A 22,246-nucleotide genomic window follows, 5' to 3' on the forward strand; every position below is an offset into this window, starting at 1 on the left:
CCAATGTTTCCTCCGTGTTAGGTAACACAAACCTTCACCAGTAATATGATCAAATGTATATATTTTAAGTATTTTCTCAACCTCAATAAACTGTCATGGTGAGCTGATAACTACACAGGGATATTTACAGAGTTATTTAACCCTAGAACACTAACAGTTTTTTTTTTTTTACCCGAGCGAGTGTGGTCATGGGATTTTCACTGTGTTGTTGCTGTCTGAGTGGCGTGGGTCCTTAGGTAGCTTCAGGCTGCTCCCTGACGTCACAGAAGGTAGGCTTGCCTCCCTGCTCCCATCCCTTGTTTTTTCAAATGCACGTGTTCAGGTAACTTTCACCCGACGTTAATGTTAGACGGTAATTAAAAAAAATATGATATAAGTTGTTAATGATGCAGGGAGACTGCCTTCACCGGCTGGACCGAAGAACAAGTTCCCAGCTCTATTATTATTATTTGGGGATTTTTTTTCTTTAACGACCCCCTAAATTCACAAGTTTTAGAGCCTTTTATATGTGATATCCTTTTTTGTTTTATGAGATGTCGTATCGGGGAAAATAAAAGAAGAGTACTTCAAATTGCCATGTATTGTTGTACATTCATATATATATTTTTTTACATATTTATATATTTGACAACACAAAGCAAAACAAAAACAAGACAAACATTTGGCTCACACACATATTCAGACTCGCATATTACAGCACTAAATGTACCTGCCTCCTTGCACTGTGTACCCTGTAAAACACTCCGCTATGTGTTAATATAAACCATATTGATACTATATATCATTTTATACAATAATATTGTCTTTTGCACACTGTCTACATATTCTTACACTCATAGTATATTATATTATCTATTGTATAGTCGAATACTTATATTTATACCTCTACTATATATCATATATTATATCATACTCTTTGTATATTCTTTGTATATAATATTTATACATGTGTACATATTATTATATTTACTATTATATATACTGTTGCTGCCATTATTACTATATACTGCTATTATAATGGTAGAATTACTATCATATATAAATATATATATTATGTTATATTATATACTATATATACTGTACTATTTGTATATACTGTCTAACAGTAACATTACCATCATCAGTACTATTACCTTCATCTTGCCACTGCACCTTATCTACCTATTTATCTTGTGTTCCTGTTTTTTATTCTTTCTACCTCAATATTTTTTATTTTATTCTATTGTATTTTATTGTATTCAAATATACCTGCTGCTATGACGACTTAATTTCCCTTCGGGGATGAATAAAGTAATCTATCTATCTATACAGGCAGAAGATTCAGGGGTCACGTCCAATAAAAGTAAGAAAAAAGTATACAGAAATAAAAGTAAATCAATTAAATGGTAAAACAGAGTGCCTCTTTTGAGGCAGAGCATTCTGAGCTATGATACAAACCCTCTTGTGAGAATGGTGGAAACATTCAGACCAACATATGACAGAAAGGGTTCCCATGTTTTACGAAAGGCATCATCATTGCTGTGAAGTTTACATGTCAAATGGTCCAATACAACATATTCAAATACAACCCTTTACCACTGAGCCTTAGATGGAGCTTTATCTGTGATCCAATTCAAAAGAATACACTTTCTAGCACAAAAAGCAAGTGTCTGATAAAGTCTTCTTTTAAATTAGTCAGTAATGGACATGTCAGATATACCAAGTAGCAGGTATAAAGGGTTATTATTACTGTTAATAGACAGAATCTTATTAATTTCCTGCCCTATGACCTGCCAAAACTGTTGTATTTTTCTACAATCCCACAAACAATGTGTCAGACCACCAGATTCTATCTTACACTTGGGGCACAGTGGCGATGTATTAGGGTTGTATTTATGACGTTGAGAGGGAGAGATCATTCATATATTTTGATGAGAAGTATTTTTTGTCGGGTATATTATATCGGCTAAAATTTACCAAACGTTAGTGATGGTGTAACTAATTGTACGATAGTGTTCTAGGGTTAAGAAAGTAGCACAAATGAAACATGGCGGGAGGACGCTGACTCCGTCACCTGGACTCGGGGGACCCTCTGCCGGGGCCTAAATGTCAGACCGTTGTTCGCCTGTAAAACTACCGGAGCGAGCGGTTCTCAGAGGAAACGCAGCGGAGGTGACATCACACGCAGGCGGCGCCGGGTCCCGACGCCCCTCAGCGGACTGAGATGACAGCTGGAGCGGCCGCTAGCCGAACACACGCTAAAACCCACCGGACAGCCCGAGTCTACGCAGCTGCTCCTAATCCAGCAGTGGATTCCAGCTGTTCTCGGCACCTCCACCTCCACCCTCCGCTGGATGACACCGACACGCATTTATTCTGTTCACTCACGACGGTGACGCTGCTGGACGACGGCGGAAAATGGCCCGTAGCGTCCACCGTAGTCGCACAGTAAGTAAGGGCTGCGGTCCATGGCTGACAACAACAACAACAACACAACCTGCTCGGTACACGAAGCAGGACAGTAGCTCCGAATTACATGATTGTGAGGTGCAGCTGCTGGCTGCACGCCATTGTTTACTACACTCAGACGGTCGCCCCCCCTCTCTCCATGTTTCAGTAACCTGCACTAGGCTGCACATGCACGGGCGAGGATGGGATGCATCAGCGCTGTTCTGCGTAAGGTCCGCAGCAGGATCAAGCTGGACCGGGTCAGAGAGCTGGGCCGACAGTACCCAGTCTTCTGCTTCCTGCTGCTGCTCCTGCTGATGTGCACGGTGCTGCTGAACAGGTAGAGTACTCTGCAGATGCATCACTTTATCAAGGCTACTCCACTTGTTTTTCTTGTAATGCAAATGTTTATTATGATTTTGTGCAAAGAGACAGTTCAGGATACCACACAAGGAGATACAGTACAGATTATTAACATGGTGGAGGACGACCTGCCTGCAGCATCAGAATCAGAATCAGAATCAGAATTATTTTTATTGGTCACGGACCAATTTGAAAACTGAAACATTTGTGCGGCCCACCCACACCTTTAATCACAACTGTATGATCCACACACAGGACTAGAATCATACATATTATTCATTTTAAGCAAAAAGAATTGTATATAAACGTATATGCAGGCATATGCAGTGCAAATACAATAACATCCACATTTAAGCGTAACAATTCGCAAAGCAACCAATGTAAAAAAAACATTAAGTGCAAATAGGGTATTGCACGACAGGGATATCCAGGAGAAGAAAAACTCATTTTAGGCATAACCAAATATACATAAGGCGTTTCCACTTACATAAACTGACATTAACAGTAGAATTCATCGAGTCTGACGCCTCAAGCAGTTTATCTTGATATACTTGATATTGAATCACACATCGCGTAAAGTGACGTGTCACCTGTAACTCCCCCAATGAGAGGGGTGATGTTGCCGCGTAGCTGGCTCCGATGCTCTCTCTGTGTATTTTTAAAAGATGCTTGAGGCTTGGATAAATATTGTCCATGTTTAGTTTCTAAACGGCAACGGCACACCTTACATGGTCCCAGGGTCTTGTTAGATGGCATCTCAGTGCACAGCACACACACAGGCCTGGGGGTTGTCCTCTGGGCCAGCGACAGGTTCTCACTTGAGTCCTTTCTGCGAGTCCTATTTTTAGTTTTGAATGATTCAGTTGGACTTTCTGATTCCCCTTCGTCATTAGCAGCTTTCCTCTGCTCCATCTTGCTCGACCCAGCATACAACAAAGTTCTCCCTAATGTGAGGTTCAGCAAATACAACGACACCTGCTATATAGGTCAAATAAAATAAGAACAATGTGGAATTTAAATCTCATGTTTTTGTTTCATTACCTGTCATGGTAGCTTTTTTTTTAATCAATCATAAATGTTTGGTGGCTCTGAAACTTTTTTATTTATTTTCTGATGACCTCTCACGGCCCATCTGCAGTGGCTTCACGGCCCATCTGCAGGCTGCGGCCCACACTTTGGGAATGACTGGTGTAATTGCTGTTGGGACGCATAGGATGCTCCTAGTTTTTCAATAGGACTCTTGTAGCTTTGATATGACCAATTTTTGAAATACTGAATTTGCAGTTTGATGCATTAGGTCTCAATGGGGTTTAATGGTAGAGCTGATCTTAGCCAGTCCCCCAAATACCTGCTGTTTCTCAAGAGAATGGATGAACCAAGGAACACTCCCACATTATATTCCCCGATCACTTTTACACTTCCAACATTGATTGTTATCATGACTGCAGTACATGTCTTCTCTCTGCACAGATATATTCACATCATGATCGTGTTTTGGTCCTTTCTGGCCGGAGTGGTCACGTTTTACTGCTCTCTGGGGCCCGAGTCTTTGCTGCCCAACATCTTGGTCTCCATCAAACCAAAGACCAAGGTAGGGCTGAGGCATAAATTCCCTTTGATTAAGTCCCATTTTCAGCCAGAGTGAATGATGAGCAGGATCCCCATTATTACTGTTTTTTATTTATCTTGCAGTCGTACCAACAGGAGCTGTTTCCACTGGGACACAGCTGTGCTGTTTGTGGAAAAATCAAGTGCAAAAGACACAGGTGAGTTACCGCGCTATGTTGTAGCACAGTGGAGGTGGAGAAGGTTTTCTGTTTATTTAATTAATAAGGGAAAATACACATTGATTAACATGCCTATTTAAAGGTTGAGTGTGTAAGATTTAGGTGAAAGGGATCTATCGGCAGAAATTGAATATAACAAAAAGATAGTGATGTTTTCACGAGTGTGTTTCATCTATATTGTATGAATTGTAGTTTTCTTTACCGTGGATTGGGCCTTTTATATTTAAACACTATATTTACATCAGGAGAGGATCCTCTCTACGGAGGCAGCCATGTTTTTTACAGTAGCTCAGACTGGACAAACTAAATACTTCTTGAGTTTTTATGACAACTGAAGGTTACCACAGGTTGATGTTTGGAAGGGAGGGGGGTTAGGAGTGTTCAGCTACAACATGCTACTTCATCACTAAATTCTACACATTGTACCTTTAAGTCCAGCTTGTAATTGTGCCAGATTTAGCCATTCCGGCAAGTTTTCCCTGGCAGTCCCTGGCAGGTTGATGATAAGAAAAACCTGTAACATAAAGACAGATGTAGATGTATAAAAGGGCAAAACTGCATGATATGTGAAAACATGTAAGGCACAAAAGTATTGTGCCGTGTTGTGTTTTGACCTCATTGTTTGTGTCAACAATAGTTATGATGATGAGACAATCTCTAGCTCACCCAACACCCTCTACCATCTATTACCATGGTGCTGCATACAAATCTAGTTATGTAGATGCAAACAGGACATTAAACTGCCTAAAGATTCACTGTGAGGCTCTGAAACAATTTCACTTGGATTTCCATGCATTCAGTTTGACAACATGCATTCTGTGTTTGCTCACTAACACACTGTTGTTTGTTATAATGCCATGGAAAATGTTACACCACCGCCTAGTGGTCAGACAGGATTCCAACGCTTTTCTCTTTGTGTAATACTGGGATTTTTTTTTATTGACAGACCGACATTATTACTGGAAAACTATCAGCCATGGCTTGACCTGAAAGTTCCCTCAAACGTCGATGCTTCTCTTTCAGAGGTAATACATGCACAGATCAAACTCTTTTTAAGTTGAATGAAAAATTACTTGTAGTGTTTATTGACATGACGTTTACTATTATTTATTATTTTTTGAAGATTCTAGAGCTTGTTCTGGAAAACTTTGTATACCCTTGGTATAGGTAAGCCATTTTCTGTTTTTAGTTTTCCGTCATTATACAAATTGAGGCAGTAAATATATGTTCTGTGTGGGACTGAAGTGACAGCGATGTTGTTCTCTTTCAGAGACATCACCGATGATGAGGCCTTTGTTGACGAGCTGAGAGTGACTTTGCGTTTCTTCTCAGCTGTGTTAGTGCGACGAACCCAGAAGGTAAAAAATGAGACCGTAAGCAGTCAAAATCTTTGGATGCTGATTCACAGAATTGTTTTTTTATATATTTTTTTCTCCTTCAGGTGGATGTGGCCTCCCTCATCACACAAAAGCTTCTCAAAGTTTCCATGAAACATATTGAAATGATAAGCAAAGCCAGGCAAAGAGGTAATGCTGACATGTGTCACCCGCTGACTCCTCTTCTTCGTGTTCACCATAAAAAGGCTAACTCCTTTCCCCCCCTGCTCTTCTCTGTAGTAAAGCTCACAGAGCACCTTCAGCAAGCTGCTCTGGAGGAATACGGCCCCGACCTCCACATGGCCCTGCGCAGCCGCAGAGATGAGCTCCTCTACCTCAGGAATCTGACGGAGATGCTCTTCCCCTACATCCTGCCACCCAAGGCTACAGACTGCAGGTAACTCACAGCTGTGACAGTAACGGCCATGAAGTGCCCTCCTATATTCCTCAAGACGAGTTATAAATAATCCCACCACCTGCAGACTTAACTGTTCTAGTAGCTGAGGATCCTTCTTTACTCTTTCACTCTCTTATTTCCTGCTGCCTTATCCCCTCGCTCCTCTCAGATCTCTTACTCTCCTAATAAGAGAAGTCTTGGCTGGTTCTGTCTTCCTTCCTTCACTGGACTACTTGGCTGATCCTGTGAGTGTACTGTAGACCCACTAAGGGCTCAATTTTTTTAATTCTATTTAGCAATAATGTTGATCAGTGTTCATCATGAGCATGTAAATGGTAGACAAAGATGCTCTTTGTTTGATCACCACAAATAGCAACCGTGTTCTGCATGATTTTTGTTTTTATTTCAGGACACAGTGAACCATTTGCTTTTGATATACATCGACAACTCCCCTGTAAGTATACGTTGATATTTCAACTCATAATTTCAGATGTCTGTATGTCGGCTCAGTTTTTTTGGGGGGAATGGCAATGATTCCAAACCCTAATGACAACGAAATGTAATTGAAGTTAGATATTTTACAGTTAGACTTTATTATAAATAACTATTAATTAAATTAACCCAAACCGAAGCAAATACATGGAACTTGAACTAAAGCGTGAACATAAATGCACATCTTTTCTCCATCATTTATTCTAAAAAATAACTTTTCACACCACAGCGAACTGGCAATCATAAATTCAGATATGCTGATTAGATCAATCAGGCTCTGGCTCCAATTGCATCCACGTCTATATATAAAGTTTATACTGAGTATAGATCATTTATGGGTTAAATGTGATGTTTTCTATCTATGTTTTCTCTCAAGCCTGAAGTCGCCACAGAGCCAGCTTCCACGCTGGTTCCTTTCCTGCAGAAATATTCTTACACTCGAAGCAAAAAGCCCTCAGTAAGTGTTTCCTCTCATACATAGAATATAGTGGTCAAGTAATTTTTATTTCCACATATATAAATACGTACAAGATTAATTTAAAGCACTTCATGAGCAAGTCACTGGACACTGTGTGTGACAGCATCTAGTCCACACTGTAAGGACAATATGCAGATTCAGTGCTATAGCCCCTCACATATATTTGCAGGAACACTCCACTGTGATTTCTCTCTTCACTTAGCCACTCCTCCCTTTCTGTCTGATTAGGTGCTAAAGCTTGAGTTGAAGGAAATCAGAGAACAGCAAGACCTTCTCTTTCGTTTTATGAACTTTTTGAAGCAAGAGGGGGCCGTGCATGTGCTCCAGTTCTGCCTCTCAGTCGGTAAGTGTTTCCTATTGCTTTCCAAAAGAGGACACGCAAGCCTGCATAGGACCAACACTGCCAGAAATGTATAAATTCTAAAATTGAAATTGTGAATGCTCTTAAAACAAGTTATATGATTTAAATAGGAATCTGTACTCGAAGTTTCTAGGATCTTTAATTTGAACCATATCCATCTGAAATCATCAATAGAACTTACTAAAGACAGAGTTTTGAATTGTTACACTGACACTTTGACATGTCTGACTATTCCCAGAGGAGTTCAATGACAGGATACTTTGCCCTGAGCTGTCAGACTCGGAGAAGATGATGCTCCACGAGGAGGTGAGGAAGATCTACGAGACCTACTGCTTGGACGAGAGCGTTGACAAGATCCGCTTCGACCCCTTTATCGTGGAAGAAATACGCAATAGTGAGTGATGAGGATCCTCTCCGAAAATAATGATCTAAGATGACTTTCATTTCATCTTGAAGAAGCACAAATACTTACCGGACATTTAATTAATGTGATGATAAATATAATTTTATTTCCACAGTTGCAGAGGGCCCGTATTCAGAGGTGGTGAAACTACAAACCATGAGGTGTTTGTTTGAAGCATATGAACACGTCCTGTCCCTCCTGGAGAATGTTTTCACCCCCATGTTCTGTCACAGCGATGAGGTTAGCACAAACACATAATAATAAATAAAAAAAAGCAGCTTAACAACCCTCTTTTACATCTGTAGTGCTCGTTTCAATGCAGGCTGAATCTTAATATCACTCAGCGTTTGTGTGTCAAAATGTAACAAAGCGAAATCGGTCGAATGCTTGAACTAGAGCTGATTTGGAATTCACCGACTCTCCTGCGCCATCCTCTTCCGATCGCCCAGCCACCAACCGCAGTCGGCCATGTCACCAATACCGGAGGCGCGATTGGCCAATGAGCCGACGCTGGCGCCATGCCAAGCTGCCAAGCCGAATTTCACCCCTCAGTCGCTGTCTCATTGAATGCAACTGGGCGGACTATCGCTCGGCCATTGTCCACAGCAGGCCACTGCCCTGCATGAGTAGTGTGTCTGGAAAATAATTTGAGATTGATTGATTTTTTTTGTTCAGGCTCATGTTGCTGCTCTAAAATAAATTGTGCGGTCATAATTACCATTAATCAGATCAAAAGAAGTCCCTCGATAGATTACGTTTCTGTGATGTTGTTTGTACACATTAATGTATCATACGCTGCTCTGTTTGATTGATTAGAATTCTCTGGTCATTCTCTCTCTCCATGTCGTCCTCCAGTACTTTCGCCAGCTTCTGCGAGGGGCCGAGTCCCCCGCCAGGAACTCCAAGATGAGCAGGTCGGTTTCACATCAGCAACGTTTCTGTTTGTGTGTAACAGAAGGAAATCTTTTTCTGTAATGTTGACCACGATATTCAATTATGCGACATTTGACTTCTGATAATCTACTATCAAAAGTCACCCAGTCATTCTGTACAATTTAAACACAGAATAACTCACTGGTAGTTCATTTCATAGACAGTATATTAATCCATGTTTGCACCCACATGCAACAAAAGTTTCGTCAAATTCAAGCACAATTTTCTCAAAATTATACTGATGATTAGTATAGTTTTTAAATGTTCACAAATCCCTGTATTAGTCTGCAGCTGCAGTATGAATGAATAACACAGCATGTGGCAGCTGCAGCACATATTCATATGAATGCACACACATTTGGTCTCACTGGTCTAAAATAAGCTTTAAATTAGCAACAATATATATTTTTTCGCTTTGCAGCACAATGAAATTAAATTGAGACGTAAACTGAGTTGAGCCCAGGGATCGAATGTCATGTTTCTATCAGGGGTGAGGTGTGTATGTGGCCACAGGGCCCTGCCACTAACTCCTTGTGCATATTGTTCCAGAAATAGCCTGAGTATGGATGACATTCGGTGAGTATAAGGCATCGGTGTGCTGATCAGAACAGTGGCTTGCTGAGCTGTGCTGCTGCACGCAAGATTCAAACTACACTCCATTCTTGCCTGACTGCTCCGACAGAGTGTTGCCTCTCTTTGATTTTTTTTTTACAAATTCACTGTTACCCGGGTCCACTGTAACCAGGGCTTCAGTTCAACAAGCACTATCAAAGATTGTATAGGATTTTATTTCTAATCTAATTGCAGTTTTGTTTTACTCTGTGTAAAAGCAAATGAGAGAACATGCAGAAAAGTAAATCAGCCAATCCTGATAATAATAATAGTGGTGATGGACAGACGTAAAATAAAAAATAATCCTTTGGAGGGGAGGGATGGGAGGAGTTTAGGCTTTGGTTTTCATACTTGCGTACCTTTTCACGGTTTCAAAATAATGTAAGGAAACCTCTCAGGGAGGGAGAACTAAGGGAAGGAAGATGATTTATTCCATGTATCAGATTTTTCATCTGGTCATAAAGCAATGTAGTTGTGAATGCAGAAAATCTAATGAGGCAGAAGAGCCAATAGACAATGGCCGTTACTGCCTCTCCATTTTTTACTAAACTCCCTCCATGTCTGCTATTCAGTAACCCCCCCTCCCCCCCTTCCACTATGCCCATTCGTCCGCCTATGACTGCAGCAATGTATTACCACCACCATGCTGTGTCTGTGACCCTGTGTCCACTCTTGATTCTGCAACCACCATAATGCCTGCCTGGTATGATCCATGGTCCTCTCCCTCCTCTCGCCCTCGGGAACCTGACCCTGCTCGGCCCGTAGTCCCTGGGACTGGAGCCCCGAGTCCCCGTCCTCACTGTTCACCGCCTCTGGCAGCTCTTCACCTGCATCTTTTAATTCCCTCCATGCCCAGTCCACGTTCACCACCTTCCCGTACGGCTCGCTATCCCACCGCCACTCATCACCGAAGTAAGTCAGGGTCCATCTGTGTGTCGCAGGTCGCTCAGTGTGATGTTTCCCTCACGTGACCCCGACGCCTGCATGCTGGGCCCGCTGCATGTGGATCCTGCTTTATTTTGTCGCCTGTCCTTTGATTGACCCTGTTGTTTTGTTCAGACTAAACACTCCCTGTTGTTTTTGACAATGCAGTGACTTTTCAGTGTTCACGTCCTTGTATATTTGGTATGTCACCGTTTTTACTTTATTTACCGGCACAGAGCACCTGTTTTGTGGTTCAACGGCAACTGATCACTTTTAATTTAAATTTTGATCCCCTTCAAATTAGACATCGGGTCATGAAACCACTGCTGTGTGCTGTGTTTGCTTTTTTGGCCCCCAGTGTTTATAACCGACAACCCAGACATTGTGGAATGGTTGTGAATAGATGTATTGGCTTTGGATTTGGTTTCCTTAGCTTTTCTTTCCACGTACTGTACAATCATAATTTTTCCTCCTAGTGCGCTGCTCCTACCTCCCCCTCCTCTCCTCCACAGTATCTTCTGTGTTACTTTGATCAAACTGCGTAAGCTTTGCCGGAGCCATGCACATCTCCTCCATCATGCATCGTCCAACAACCTCTTTGTTTATCCTGCAGGAGCACGGCAAAGAGGGGCGAGTCCTTTGGGATCAGCCGCATCGGCAGCAAAATCAAAGGGGTGTTCAAGAACACAACCATGGAGGGCGCCATGCTGCCATCTCATGGGCTGGTGGAGGGAGAGGATGACATGGTGAGACTGTTAATCGGAAAACTTACTTTTTTGTGTGATGTACAGTGCAAATACTCACAGGATGATTGTTCTCGGGCGGCACGTTGGTGTGGGGGGTTAGCCAGGACACCTTCCTGGTTCGAATCCCAGGTTTAGTCTGGGTCTCTCTGTTTTTCCTTCGTCTGCATGGGTTTCCTCCGGGTTCTCCAGTTATCTCCCACAGTCCTAAGAAATGTAGATGGAAGTTAGGTTAATTAGAGATTCTGAATTGACCCTGGGTGAGAATGTGAGAGTGAATGGGTTGTCTCTGCACGTTGGCCCTGGGATTGGCTGACAACCGTTCCACAGTGTTCCTCGCCCAATGACCGCTGCCCCCACGACCCACAAAGAATAAGTGACATGATTAGATTCCTGATTTTATAGGATGAGCAGTGGAAGGTTCTCTCATTCATTCTCCATATGAAGTTCAGTCATTTGTAAAAAATCACTCAATTCTAATTATAAGTTATCGAGATACTGTAAAGAGAAACAAAGCAATCTAAAGCTGCATGTTACACTACCACAACATTTACCACTCGGGGGCGTCGGTGAGTAAAGAAAGGAAAGTCTCTCTCCCATATTCAACCTCTAGAGTTTTGTGTTTTGCTGGTATCAGAGTATTTAGTCCTGAATCAGTGGTATCCAGCCTCCATTTACAGGAGTCCACAAAGCGATTTAGCTGCTCTGAAGAACCAGTTGGTCTGAATTTCTCCGGTACTTCCTTTTTATGATTGCACTGCATGAGTTCACATGCTCATTCTTTACTTTTCCACTTCCCTTATTTGTTGGTGAGTCTCAAACAATGACCTTTAAGACCCCAAAAAATTTCTGACCTGTTTATTCAGATTAGGGAGTTTATTCGACCTTAACCTCACGTTCTTCCATCCCAGGTGGAGGAGGCCATGATGGTGCTGGAGGATGACTCCCCCATGGAGGCAGCCTCTACCCCCAGCACCCCTCGAAACCTCTCAGCCTGGAACATCACCATCCCGTACATTGATTTCTACGATGACGACGTGAAGAGAGAAAGGATCCCCGTGTTCTGCATCGACGTGGAGCGCAACGACAGGAAGGCAGGTGAGGCTGAATGGGACCCGTCCTCTTGTCCCGGCTCTGAACTCATCACTTTACCAGAAATGGTCACATAGAGGTAAAGGGTAGTGATGAGCAAACATCTTTGACCCTTGTCAGAGCTTGCAGGTGGATGCTGGAGTGGTTGAGGGTCTGAATCGACAGGCAGTGATACTGATGCAGAGTAGGCTGGGGTATGATAGAGCATAGTGGAGATTGAGCAGGTTGATTAAATTACTTAACAAGATCGGGGGTCGGAAACTCAAGCTTAGTAATAGGATGTGACGCATATTTTAGTTGACGAAATATTAAAACAAAAAGTTAGAGCAGGTCAGACTAGAGGCGGACAAAACTGAAGCCGAGCTTCATCTACCAATAATCATTTAGGTGTCATCTGTAAATTGTTTACGTTTTCCTCCTCGAAAGTCTTTCCAAGCACATCATATAGATTTAGAGCGGGTAACACCAACCAGCAGTGCAGTTTCTTGGTTCGAAGGTTTTACCTTAGTGTCCTTGGGCAAGATACTGATCACCCAAATTGCTCTCGACAGCTGTGCTGACAGTGTATGAATGGTGTGTAATAGTAAGATTGCTGCATATTGAGGCGCTGTATGAATCTGTGTGTGAATGATTGGATGTGACTTGTACTGTCAAGCTCTGTGAGTGTAAATCCTCAACCTGTGGCAAGCACTGGATTACATGGATTTATTTTTCTTACAGTAAAATATCTCTTCTGCGTTTCTCTGCAGTCGGACATGAGACTGAGCACTGGTCTGTGTACAGAAGATATCTGGAGTTCTACGTGCTTGAGTCCAAACTCACTGAGTTTCATGGTAAGTTTCCTCATTGTTTCTCTAACTCTGTGTTCTGAGGAAACTTCTACAAACTCAGGATCTCATTTGGTTATCTGGCTTTACTAAGCATTGCCTTTTTTTTTTTATTCACCACCAAAATGATCTCAAGGACGCTTAGGAATGTATTGATCATTGCTTCCAAGTTAGGGTTTATTACAAAGTCTGAAGTAAATCAAATTGATGGAAAGGGGAGAACAAATGGTTAAGTGGAGCAGGGAATTGACCACAGTGCAGTGAATGTTAATATGTTCCCCCCTTCCTTTCTTTGAAATACTGCGCCCTCTACAGGCTCGTTTCCAGATGCACAGTTGCCTTCGAAGAGAATCATCGGTCCAAAGAATTATGAGTTTCTCAAATCCAAGCTGAAGGACTTCCAGGAGTACCTTCAGGTAGAAGACACTGACTTTTACTAGGTTGATTGATTCTGTTTCTCTATAGATTTTCTGCATAGAGATGAAGATTATTTAAACAAACTGAAATCACTCTGCAGTGTAAGTGGGGTCATGTAATTGTCAAGCAAGTGCATGAAAAATGTATAACAAATATAAACATGAAACAAGTCTAATGTCCTTTTTATATAAATATATATACAGTAATTTGACAACACTTTAATACCTCTTTTATATAAATGAGTGGGTATATACAGTTATTTTTTCCTCTCACCTCGCTGCCTTGGCAAAGTGGCGCCTTCACCCATGTGTCACTTTTCCTCACTGCCAATTGAAGCCGATAAAATCCTGTGTCCCCTGCAGAGAGTCAATGAGGCAGGTTGAACCGGCAGCACTGACATCAATATTAAATGGAAACGGTCTTAATCTTTTGAGACTAGAATCCCAGCATCCACACGTCACCGGCAGAAAACAACCATTTTCTAGAGGTCAATCTCAACCTATTAGGAAAAATTGTATGTTGTGACAAAACGATGGACAGATTAGAAATCAGATATGATCTCTCTGTCCCACTTGTGTGTAGCGTTTCAAATCACAGTGGAAATGACAGAGAGAATGAGTGACAGAGTTCAGACAGAGGCTGGAGCCGGGGTGGTTGTGATCCACTCTTTTTCAAGGATGCTGAAAACTAGGTTTGAGAATTTGCTGTCACAAGGTTTAGAAGAAAAATGACAGAATTTAGACAACTGAAGATTGTTTGGAAACTGAGATTGACAACAATGTCTAGCTTTTCAAAGTGTCCTTGAACACACCGCCGAGGGAAGAATCTGGTCCTTCAAGTAGATTGTGTAAATAAAGATGAATTCTGTGACAACTCCTCGAAAGTCAAGCTAAAGTGTCTCGATCGCCATCCGGTGGCTGGGTGCAGTATAGGTCATAAAGTGTCCATCTTTACAGTCTGTGGTCTTTCCTTGGAAGAGCATCATGACAAAGCTATCACATAACTGACCACAGAAAAACATGTGGAAATTCCCACTTGATTTTAAAACCGTTATGAATTAAATGGACAGGAAAGGCTGGAAATTCATTTGTAAACCAATAATCTGTAAAAAGCAATAAACTCTATTTATAGCATTTGAAATATAATTAAACAATAAAATAAAGTTTTAACCCTCAAAAGTCAGTCTAGTCCCAAAATGGGTAAAAGATGTGTAGTGTAAAATATACTGTGTCTGCTTTGACCAAACATGGGGCAACTGTGACTCAGGGGGTAGAGTGGGCCGGTTTGCTCACCAGAAGGTTGGCGGCTTGATCTCAGTCTTCCGAATATCGTAGTTTCCTTGGACAAGATACTGACCTTCCTCTTAGAATAACTGCTGCCCCTAGCAATAAGTGAATGTGTGTGAATGGTAATTTTTTTTTTTTTGTAAAGCGCTGTGAGTGGTTCTTTTTTGTGTAAAATACATATTGGATCCTGTGAAAAATGTTCCACCATCAAGGAACATAACTTACAACATTATGTATATATATATCCATGTGTTTTCTTTGCAGAAACTTCTCCAGCATCCAGAGCTGAGCAACAGTCAGCTGCTGGCCGACTTCCTGTCTCCTCACAGTATGGGGTCTCAGTTCCTGGACAAGATGCTGCCTGACGTGAACCTGGGTACAGTGTGAGGCAGATGTTAGAGAACGTGACGAGGACCAGAGACATGGATCCTCACGTTTTCAGAGAGTGAAAGATGCTGAAAATGTTTGATGAGCTTGACCTTGTGAAAAGATATTAAATTAAAGTTAAAGTTAGTTAAATTATTTATGCTTTACAGGGAAAATCATCAAGTCCGTTCCCAGCAAACTCATAAAAGAGGTAAGGTGTGTCTGTGTTTGTGTGTGTGTTTGTTTGTGTGTGTGTGTGTGTGTGTGCTCTGCAGAATGTTATACCATTATTATTATTATTATTATTATTTTTATTATTTTTATCATGAACACAATATCTCTGAAACAACTTGGGAATTCCTCAAATTTGGTACTAATATCAACTTAGACTCAAAGATGACCTAATTAGAATTTCTTTCACTTTTATCAACCTCCTTAAAGTCTTCACTAGTCACTACATATATTATATGAGTTGGGTAAGACAGGCTTTTCCACTGCAACTCTAATTCTATTTCAGATTTTTACACGACAAATACATCTTTAAGATAATTAATACTCCCGCTGTCACTCATATAAATTGTGTGATGTGTTTTCTGGACAGAAAGGACAACATCTGGAGCCTTACATCCAGTCTTTCTTCAACTCCTGTGAATCTCCCAAACCCAAACCGAGCCGTCCCGAGCTCACTATCCTGAGCCCAACATCGGAAAATGACAAAAAGGTTTGAAATCTAAATGTCAAAACTCTGATGACACTTGATGGAACAGTTTTCAACTACAATCCTCAATTTGACATATTGAAAATACACTGTGCAGATATTCAAGGTTGTGACCTAGTCTTACTGAAGCCGTGTATTTCCTTTAGTAAAGCTCTGTCAGTCACTCAGAACCAAAGATGTATATTGGTTTTGAATGAGCTATAATATGAAAACTAATATATCTTCCTCTCTCCGCTAGCTGTTCAACGACGTCTTCAAAAACAATGCCAACCGATCGGAACTGACCGAGAAGAGACACAATCAGAACTACTTCATGGAGATGATCACTGTCGAAGGCGTGTATGACTACCTAATGTATTTGAGTAAGTGAAGTGTGTTTATTGCAATCTGTCCATCACACACTGTTTATCACACATTTTATTATTATTGTAGACACGCAGCAGGATGTTAGTGGCAGTTTGACGATGTCAGGGGATTTATTTGATCAGCTTGTAAAAATATTAGAACACATCATAGCATACTACTCATTTAAGTATTCACAAATAAGGTCATCAAGATTCTATTCAATTTAATGATTGCGTATCTGTGACACACTCATATTATGAAACATTAACAAATGAAAGATGTTGTGGCATAGATATATTTGAGGATAAAACGATCTTAGAATAGTATTTACACACAATAACTTGAATAACCTTGTATTATTAATAATAAACATTATTTATATTTTTAAAGAACGTTTCTCAAACAAGCTCTGGAGTGTTTAAATGCTATTTACAGGAAAAGACATAGATACAATTCTGTGTATATATATATATTTGTACTCTTTGCCCTTCTCCCTGGTATCAGGCCGAGTTGTCTTCCATATCCCCGACTGGCTGCACCACCTGCTGATGGGCGGCAGGATCCTGTTCAAGAACACACTGGAGACGTACACGGATTATTACCTCCAGTACAAACTGAACCAGGTGGTCCAGGAGCACCGGCTGGTCTCGCTCATCACTCTGCTCAGAGGTACAGCCATTAAGTCAGAGCTGTTGACATGAATGTCAGAGGAACATTTTAACATACAGAAATGAATACTGGTAAATACAAGCTGTTAATGGGCCAAAATAGTGTGGCAGCGAGATGAGACATTTTATTTCAGTTCAAGGGCCATAAGGAAGTTAACTCAAAGACAGGGGGCATGTGGAAACAGCTGGTTATCACATGATCTACCTAAAACGACATTTTCAGCTTTCTATTTGTGTGTACAAATTAGATATGTTAATTAGTGCTTTGAGGGCTAAATGTTTCCCTTTGTGTCAGTCTTAATGCTAAGCTAAGCTAATCGCCTCCTGCCTCCTGAACTCACTCCAACATGAGAGTGGAGTCAATATAATGAGCCATTGAACAGCTCTCATTGGGAAACTACTTTGCTTTTCTAGACACAGTTTTCTGTGAGAGCAGTCCCCCCCGCTCAGCCCAGGAAAAGCAGAAGAGGGCGAAGAGGACTTATGAAGAAATGATGAGATATATTCCAGGTATTCAATTACAAGACAAACATTCCCATGTGAGAACTGACAGACAGTTTTACGAGTTGGTCTTTTCTGTTTAGACTTGCTGGGGAAATGTATCGGAGAAGAGGCCAAGTACGAAGGCGTCGGCCTCCTGTTCGATGGACTGCAACAGCCAGTTCTCAACAAACAGGTACAAACACACACGCTTCTTTTCATGCCTCTGCACACGACAACAGCCAGGAAACCGGTGTCCATTTGTCCGTCTTTGAGATATTCTCACAGCCTGAAATAAATTTGTCAGGACAACAAACAAAGAGCTGAGAGAAGCTGTGACTGTCAATGAGCTTGTTAAAGTGAATGTGAGCCTGTTGTCCTGCTTGATATCTCTGAATATGTACACTCACACCCACGTATAGGTACACACTGTTGCATGTGACACTTCAATCATAACACGTGTGATTTGTTTGTGCGATTTCAGTGTGAAATCGCCCTTCATTTCAGCTGTATTGATGTGATACATTTATATTTAAAGATGAAGGACCTTAATGCTCTTCATCGTCTGTCTGTTCTACGTCTTCCTCAGCTCACATATGTGCTATTGGACATCACCATTCAAGAGCTGTTCCCTGAGCTCAACACGGTAAACTGCTGCTCGTCCTGGCTTCTTAAGAAATATACAGATATATCATTTAAATATATGGGCATCCATTAAGTTTACTGGTTTATCGTTATAGTAGTGAGGGGAGAATCTGAATGGAGGAACATTTTATTAATCTGTTTATCATGAATTCTTCTTCTTCTTCTTCTTCTTCTTCTTCTTGAATGTGCTAACTCTGTCTTTCTTTCTCCAGCAGGTACAGAAGGAGACCACTGTGATGGCTCCATGGATGTAAAATTAACATTTCCACGGACGCGACACATCCATCATAACATACTTGTGACATTCTTTAACTTATTCCACTGCTTCTCCTGCTGTGAAACAGCATCTGCTTTGTAAAATAAATTATGCCGATAAATGAGACGTCTGTGTTGTTTGCATGATTCTTCCTGAATATAAAAAGCAAACAGTGTGTACATCCAGTTGACTGCTGCAGGTTGTTGTAGCCACTAAAACTGAGGATTTAATCACGTCTTTGCGATTTCACTTTGATGAACTGGTCTTAAAAGAGAGTTACAGCAGCCAGACAGCTTCATCTTATCTCACTAGGATGATGGACAGTGTGTTGCAGTCTCTGGACTTTTTTATATCTTTCAGTGAAGCATTGTTTTGGGTTTTAAACATAAGACAGCAGTTTTTATATCTTTGCTTTTCAATTTTAAACGTATTCATTTTGCTCGTGTATAAGATCTCCGTAAACACGATTGTTCCCCAATGGTTTTAATCAATCATTTAAATCACTGGCTGATTTGTGGGATATAATAAGTTACTGCCTGAGTAGTGAATCGAAACCTGAGGCTGCATTTGTGTTGTCTTCTAGTTAACCTTGAAGGCAGTGAGATGAAAAGGCAGTTAACGTCCTGGAGGAGCTTTCAGGCAAACCATTCAGTTTATCACAGTTTTAGTGAACAGAGCCAATCAGAGGGTCAAGGACGGATGTGAACCCAACAGCAACAATCAAAGTGTTGCTGGGGAAGACAGGACAAGTAATCTGGCCTTCCACTGCTTTTTTTTTTTTTTTACATCAAGATTCATGAAAATGTAAAAAAAAATATTAAAGGCGGATTTACCGCCTGTTCCGGATCCACAACAACATTTAAAGGGTTCTTCCTTGACTCGTATACTGCATCCTGACACCGAGTTTATTGTGAGTTTGCTCGGCCGTTTTTGTGTAATCTTGCGCACACACACTCTTATCTAAGTGACCTAAGCTTTCAAACATTCCTCCGGAGTGTTTTCAGAAAGGTTTAAATGTCTGCCAGTTAGCACCGCCCTGGACGACTGACAAAGAAATGTAATCAATGGAAAGTGCAGATCAGAAATCTATTAAATGGCAGATCATTAAACATTAATTGTTTATTGGTATATACATATTGTTTGCAACACTGTAATTTTTTCAACCGTATTATGATGAAAGACAAAAGATAAAAACCAGCCAGAAGTGTTTTTCATAACCTGGCAACATTTCAAACATAAACTGGCATATGATCGAATAGTTAATGTCAATCAAAAGCTCTACATATACATTGAAACCCTTTTTATTTGACCTATTTTTTTATATTTATTGGAGGTTATTAAATCAATATTCCCTTGGGAAACATTTTCAATCACACAAGAAAATGTCCTCTGTCAGTGGAGCCTTTTTCAAAAGACATTCAAATACTGGGAATATTAGAATTAAATTGAAATATTTCAGGTTAAATATGTGTCTTTATTACATTAGTAAAAAAAAAAAATTCAATGAGTATATCTCCATTCTTCTGTTGACCTTATGTGTAGAGCTGATATCGGAATAAATCGCAGAAGTAAAAATTGAACAAAATGTCCCAGATCACCGACATTCACCATATGTATGAAGGTAAAATGGGACGAATGGAAACAGACGGGATAAATCACAACGTAAGTTCACTAATGTCTCCAGTGGGACACTAAAATTAGACAAAAGCATTAGACGAGTGCGGAGTGATAAGGAGAATGTCACCTTCCTAAAGTAAATGCAACAAACAGACAACCTGGAATTTGCATCATGTTTTCTAACTCTCTAACTTTTCAAAGTAAGCCTTGACTCCGATATTTTGCATTAACAGATGTTTGACAGCTATGTCCCCTTGTTGAGCCGTTCTTCCTCTGCCTTGGTTTAATGGCAGCTGACTACAGAATCACCACCAACATTTTAATTGTATTTTTCCTCCTATAGCCTCAGTATCACTTCCTTAAGGGCTGTGAGTCATGAAAGAACTCGTTTGTGTAACTCCAAACATGCTCCATGTCCGAAACCCACAGACATCTGGACTTCACATGTGACACCATATCACTCCGCCAATGTTAAACATGTTACATGCATGTGAGGTGAGCCACATTATATAGTTCCAGATCTAAATTGAGAAGCAGCACACAATATGTAAACTGTATATCACCACTGATTGAATCATGTAAATTCTCAAACATCCATTTCCTCCATTATGTATTCAAGGGTTCCTTTAAGGGTCCCGGATTCAAACCGGGAACTATTTTGCTGTGAGGCAAACCACTGCACCACAGAATCCTCCCATAGAGGGGATTCTCCATAGTTGCCAAGTACAGTTTGTTCTGAGGCATCGTGGGAACACCAGCAGTGAAGGTTTGAAGTGTGACAGCTTGACACTATGACAGTTTCATCTGGTGACACCGTTAAATAGAAGACAGTGTACTTTGTTTAACCGAGGCATAAGTATTCCTCACATGAACACACACACACACACACACACACACACACACACACACACACACACACACACACAGGGCTCCTCCTGAATCCCTCTGCCCTCCTGCTTCCTCCAGTTCCGTGGCCCTTTGGGGGCTAAAACCACTTTACTTGTTCAGCCCCCTCGCTGTGATAACATGATCTTTTATGTTGGGTAAACGTCCGGCTAATGCACCTCTGATAAAGTGGGTTGACTCGGTGCTTCCTGCTGGATGGAAGTTGCTCCTCCTGGACGGTGGGGTGAGATGTGTTTACCCAAGAAATGGTCTGTCACAGCCGCAGCAGCTGGATTTCTACCATTTAAATTTCATACATTATGGTACAGTGTTTCTCCTTGCTTTTCAGACAAAGTGATGCATCTCATGCTGCTCCCCCCCCCAACATCAACCCTGTGACCGTCCAGCTCAATAACCTCTCCTCTTCACACTCCACCAGCCATCACTCACACCAGAGCTGATGTGTGCTATTAGCGCCTGTCCGCACCGCTGAGGGCCGGGCCTGGTCCTCTCCTCTCGCTATCACCTTGTCTCTCTCAGCACACGAACCAGCGGGCAAACATAACACGCACAGGGAGCAGAGAGCTTTAACCTCCAGGGGGCAGCAAATCAGGTCTCATCTCTCACGCTCAAGTAATCAAGTGCTGTTCTTCTTCTCTTCATCTCCAAGCACCATGTCAATTACAGTGTTAGCAGTCTGCACCGCCGGGTAATCCTCCTTTAATCGCTAAAACGGGGCCATCTGCGATACCGCACAGTTGCATGCTGGGAATGTTTAGATAGAATGATATGGATTACGCAATATAACCTCAGTGACTGACACGCTGGTGTCACTGTAGCATCGACGCCGCGGCTGAAACAAATCAATTCGACGTTGAGTTTTTAATTCCACCTCAAAGTGTGGGACCAGTTCCAGGTCGTAAAAAAAGTGCTGATCAAACTCCAAACCGCCAGCAGTCAGTTTCCCATCTGACCATACAGGCCTTAATGGACTTGGCCGTTTCCACTCAAGCCAACGTGAGCTCGATCGCCGGCGTCGTGTCATCAATGAGCCGACATCATCACCACTTAGCCCGTTTCCTGTCACATGTTTCACCCCAGGGATTCAAATCCTGCCTATTACCGTACATTCACTGTGCATATCTCCTCCTCCTCTTCCTCACAGATGAGTCCTGAACTGCTCCTCAAGCAATGAGCCATTCGACCTCGAGTCACCCGGTGAGGTTCTTCCAGAAATGGGGCACAGCCCTCTGAAAAAAGTGGCACAGTCCCCTGCACGATGGCACCAGCTCCTTGACACGATCATCCGATTTAGAAGCCCATATCACGCCCGATACATTTTTAGCAG

At 41.5% G+C, this 22,246-nt stretch overlaps 1 protein-coding gene across 5 annotated transcripts; it reads left to right on the top strand.

Moving 5' to 3' along the window:
* Positions 1-2,160: 2,160 nt before the first annotated feature.
* LOC128451183 (sorting nexin-14) lies at positions 2,161-18,520 on the top strand. Of its 5 annotated transcripts, none has more exons than XM_053434966.1 (31): positions 2,161-2,427; positions 2,597-2,767; positions 4,261-4,381; positions 4,483-4,556; positions 5,524-5,602; positions 5,701-5,744; positions 5,848-5,935; positions 6,019-6,103; positions 6,194-6,350; positions 6,520-6,595; positions 6,760-6,804; positions 7,219-7,299; positions 7,549-7,663; positions 7,920-8,075; positions 8,200-8,324; positions 8,940-8,998; positions 9,567-9,593; positions 10,395-10,541; positions 11,167-11,299; positions 12,208-12,394; positions 13,138-13,221; positions 13,531-13,631; positions 15,183-15,294; positions 15,455-15,495; positions 15,886-16,005; positions 16,241-16,364; positions 16,852-17,016; positions 17,430-17,525; positions 17,600-17,691; positions 18,085-18,141; positions 18,356-18,520. In XM_053434966.1, exons 2-31 carry the CDS (start codon positions 2,631-2,633, stop codon positions 18,392-18,394), a joined length of 2,967 nt encoding a protein of 988 aa, XP_053290941.1. In that variant the 5' UTR covers positions 2,161-2,427; positions 2,597-2,630; the 3' UTR covers positions 18,395-18,520. The 5 variants fall into 5 exon arrangements, with proteins under 5 accessions (XP_053290941.1, XP_053290939.1, XP_053290942.1 ...); XM_053434964.1 differs by having other exon boundaries at positions 2,162-2,427; positions 18,353-18,520; XM_053434967.1 differs by lacking the exon at positions 9,567-9,593 and having other exon boundaries at positions 2,162-2,427; positions 18,353-18,520.
* Positions 18,521-22,246: the final 3,726 nt, after the last annotated feature.

Source organism: Pleuronectes platessa, chromosome 11 (genome assembly GCF_947347685.1).
Source record: "Pleuronectes platessa chromosome 11, fPlePla1.1, whole genome shotgun sequence".
Lineage (NCBI taxonomy): Eukaryota > Metazoa > Chordata > Actinopteri > Pleuronectiformes > Pleuronectidae > Pleuronectes > Pleuronectes platessa.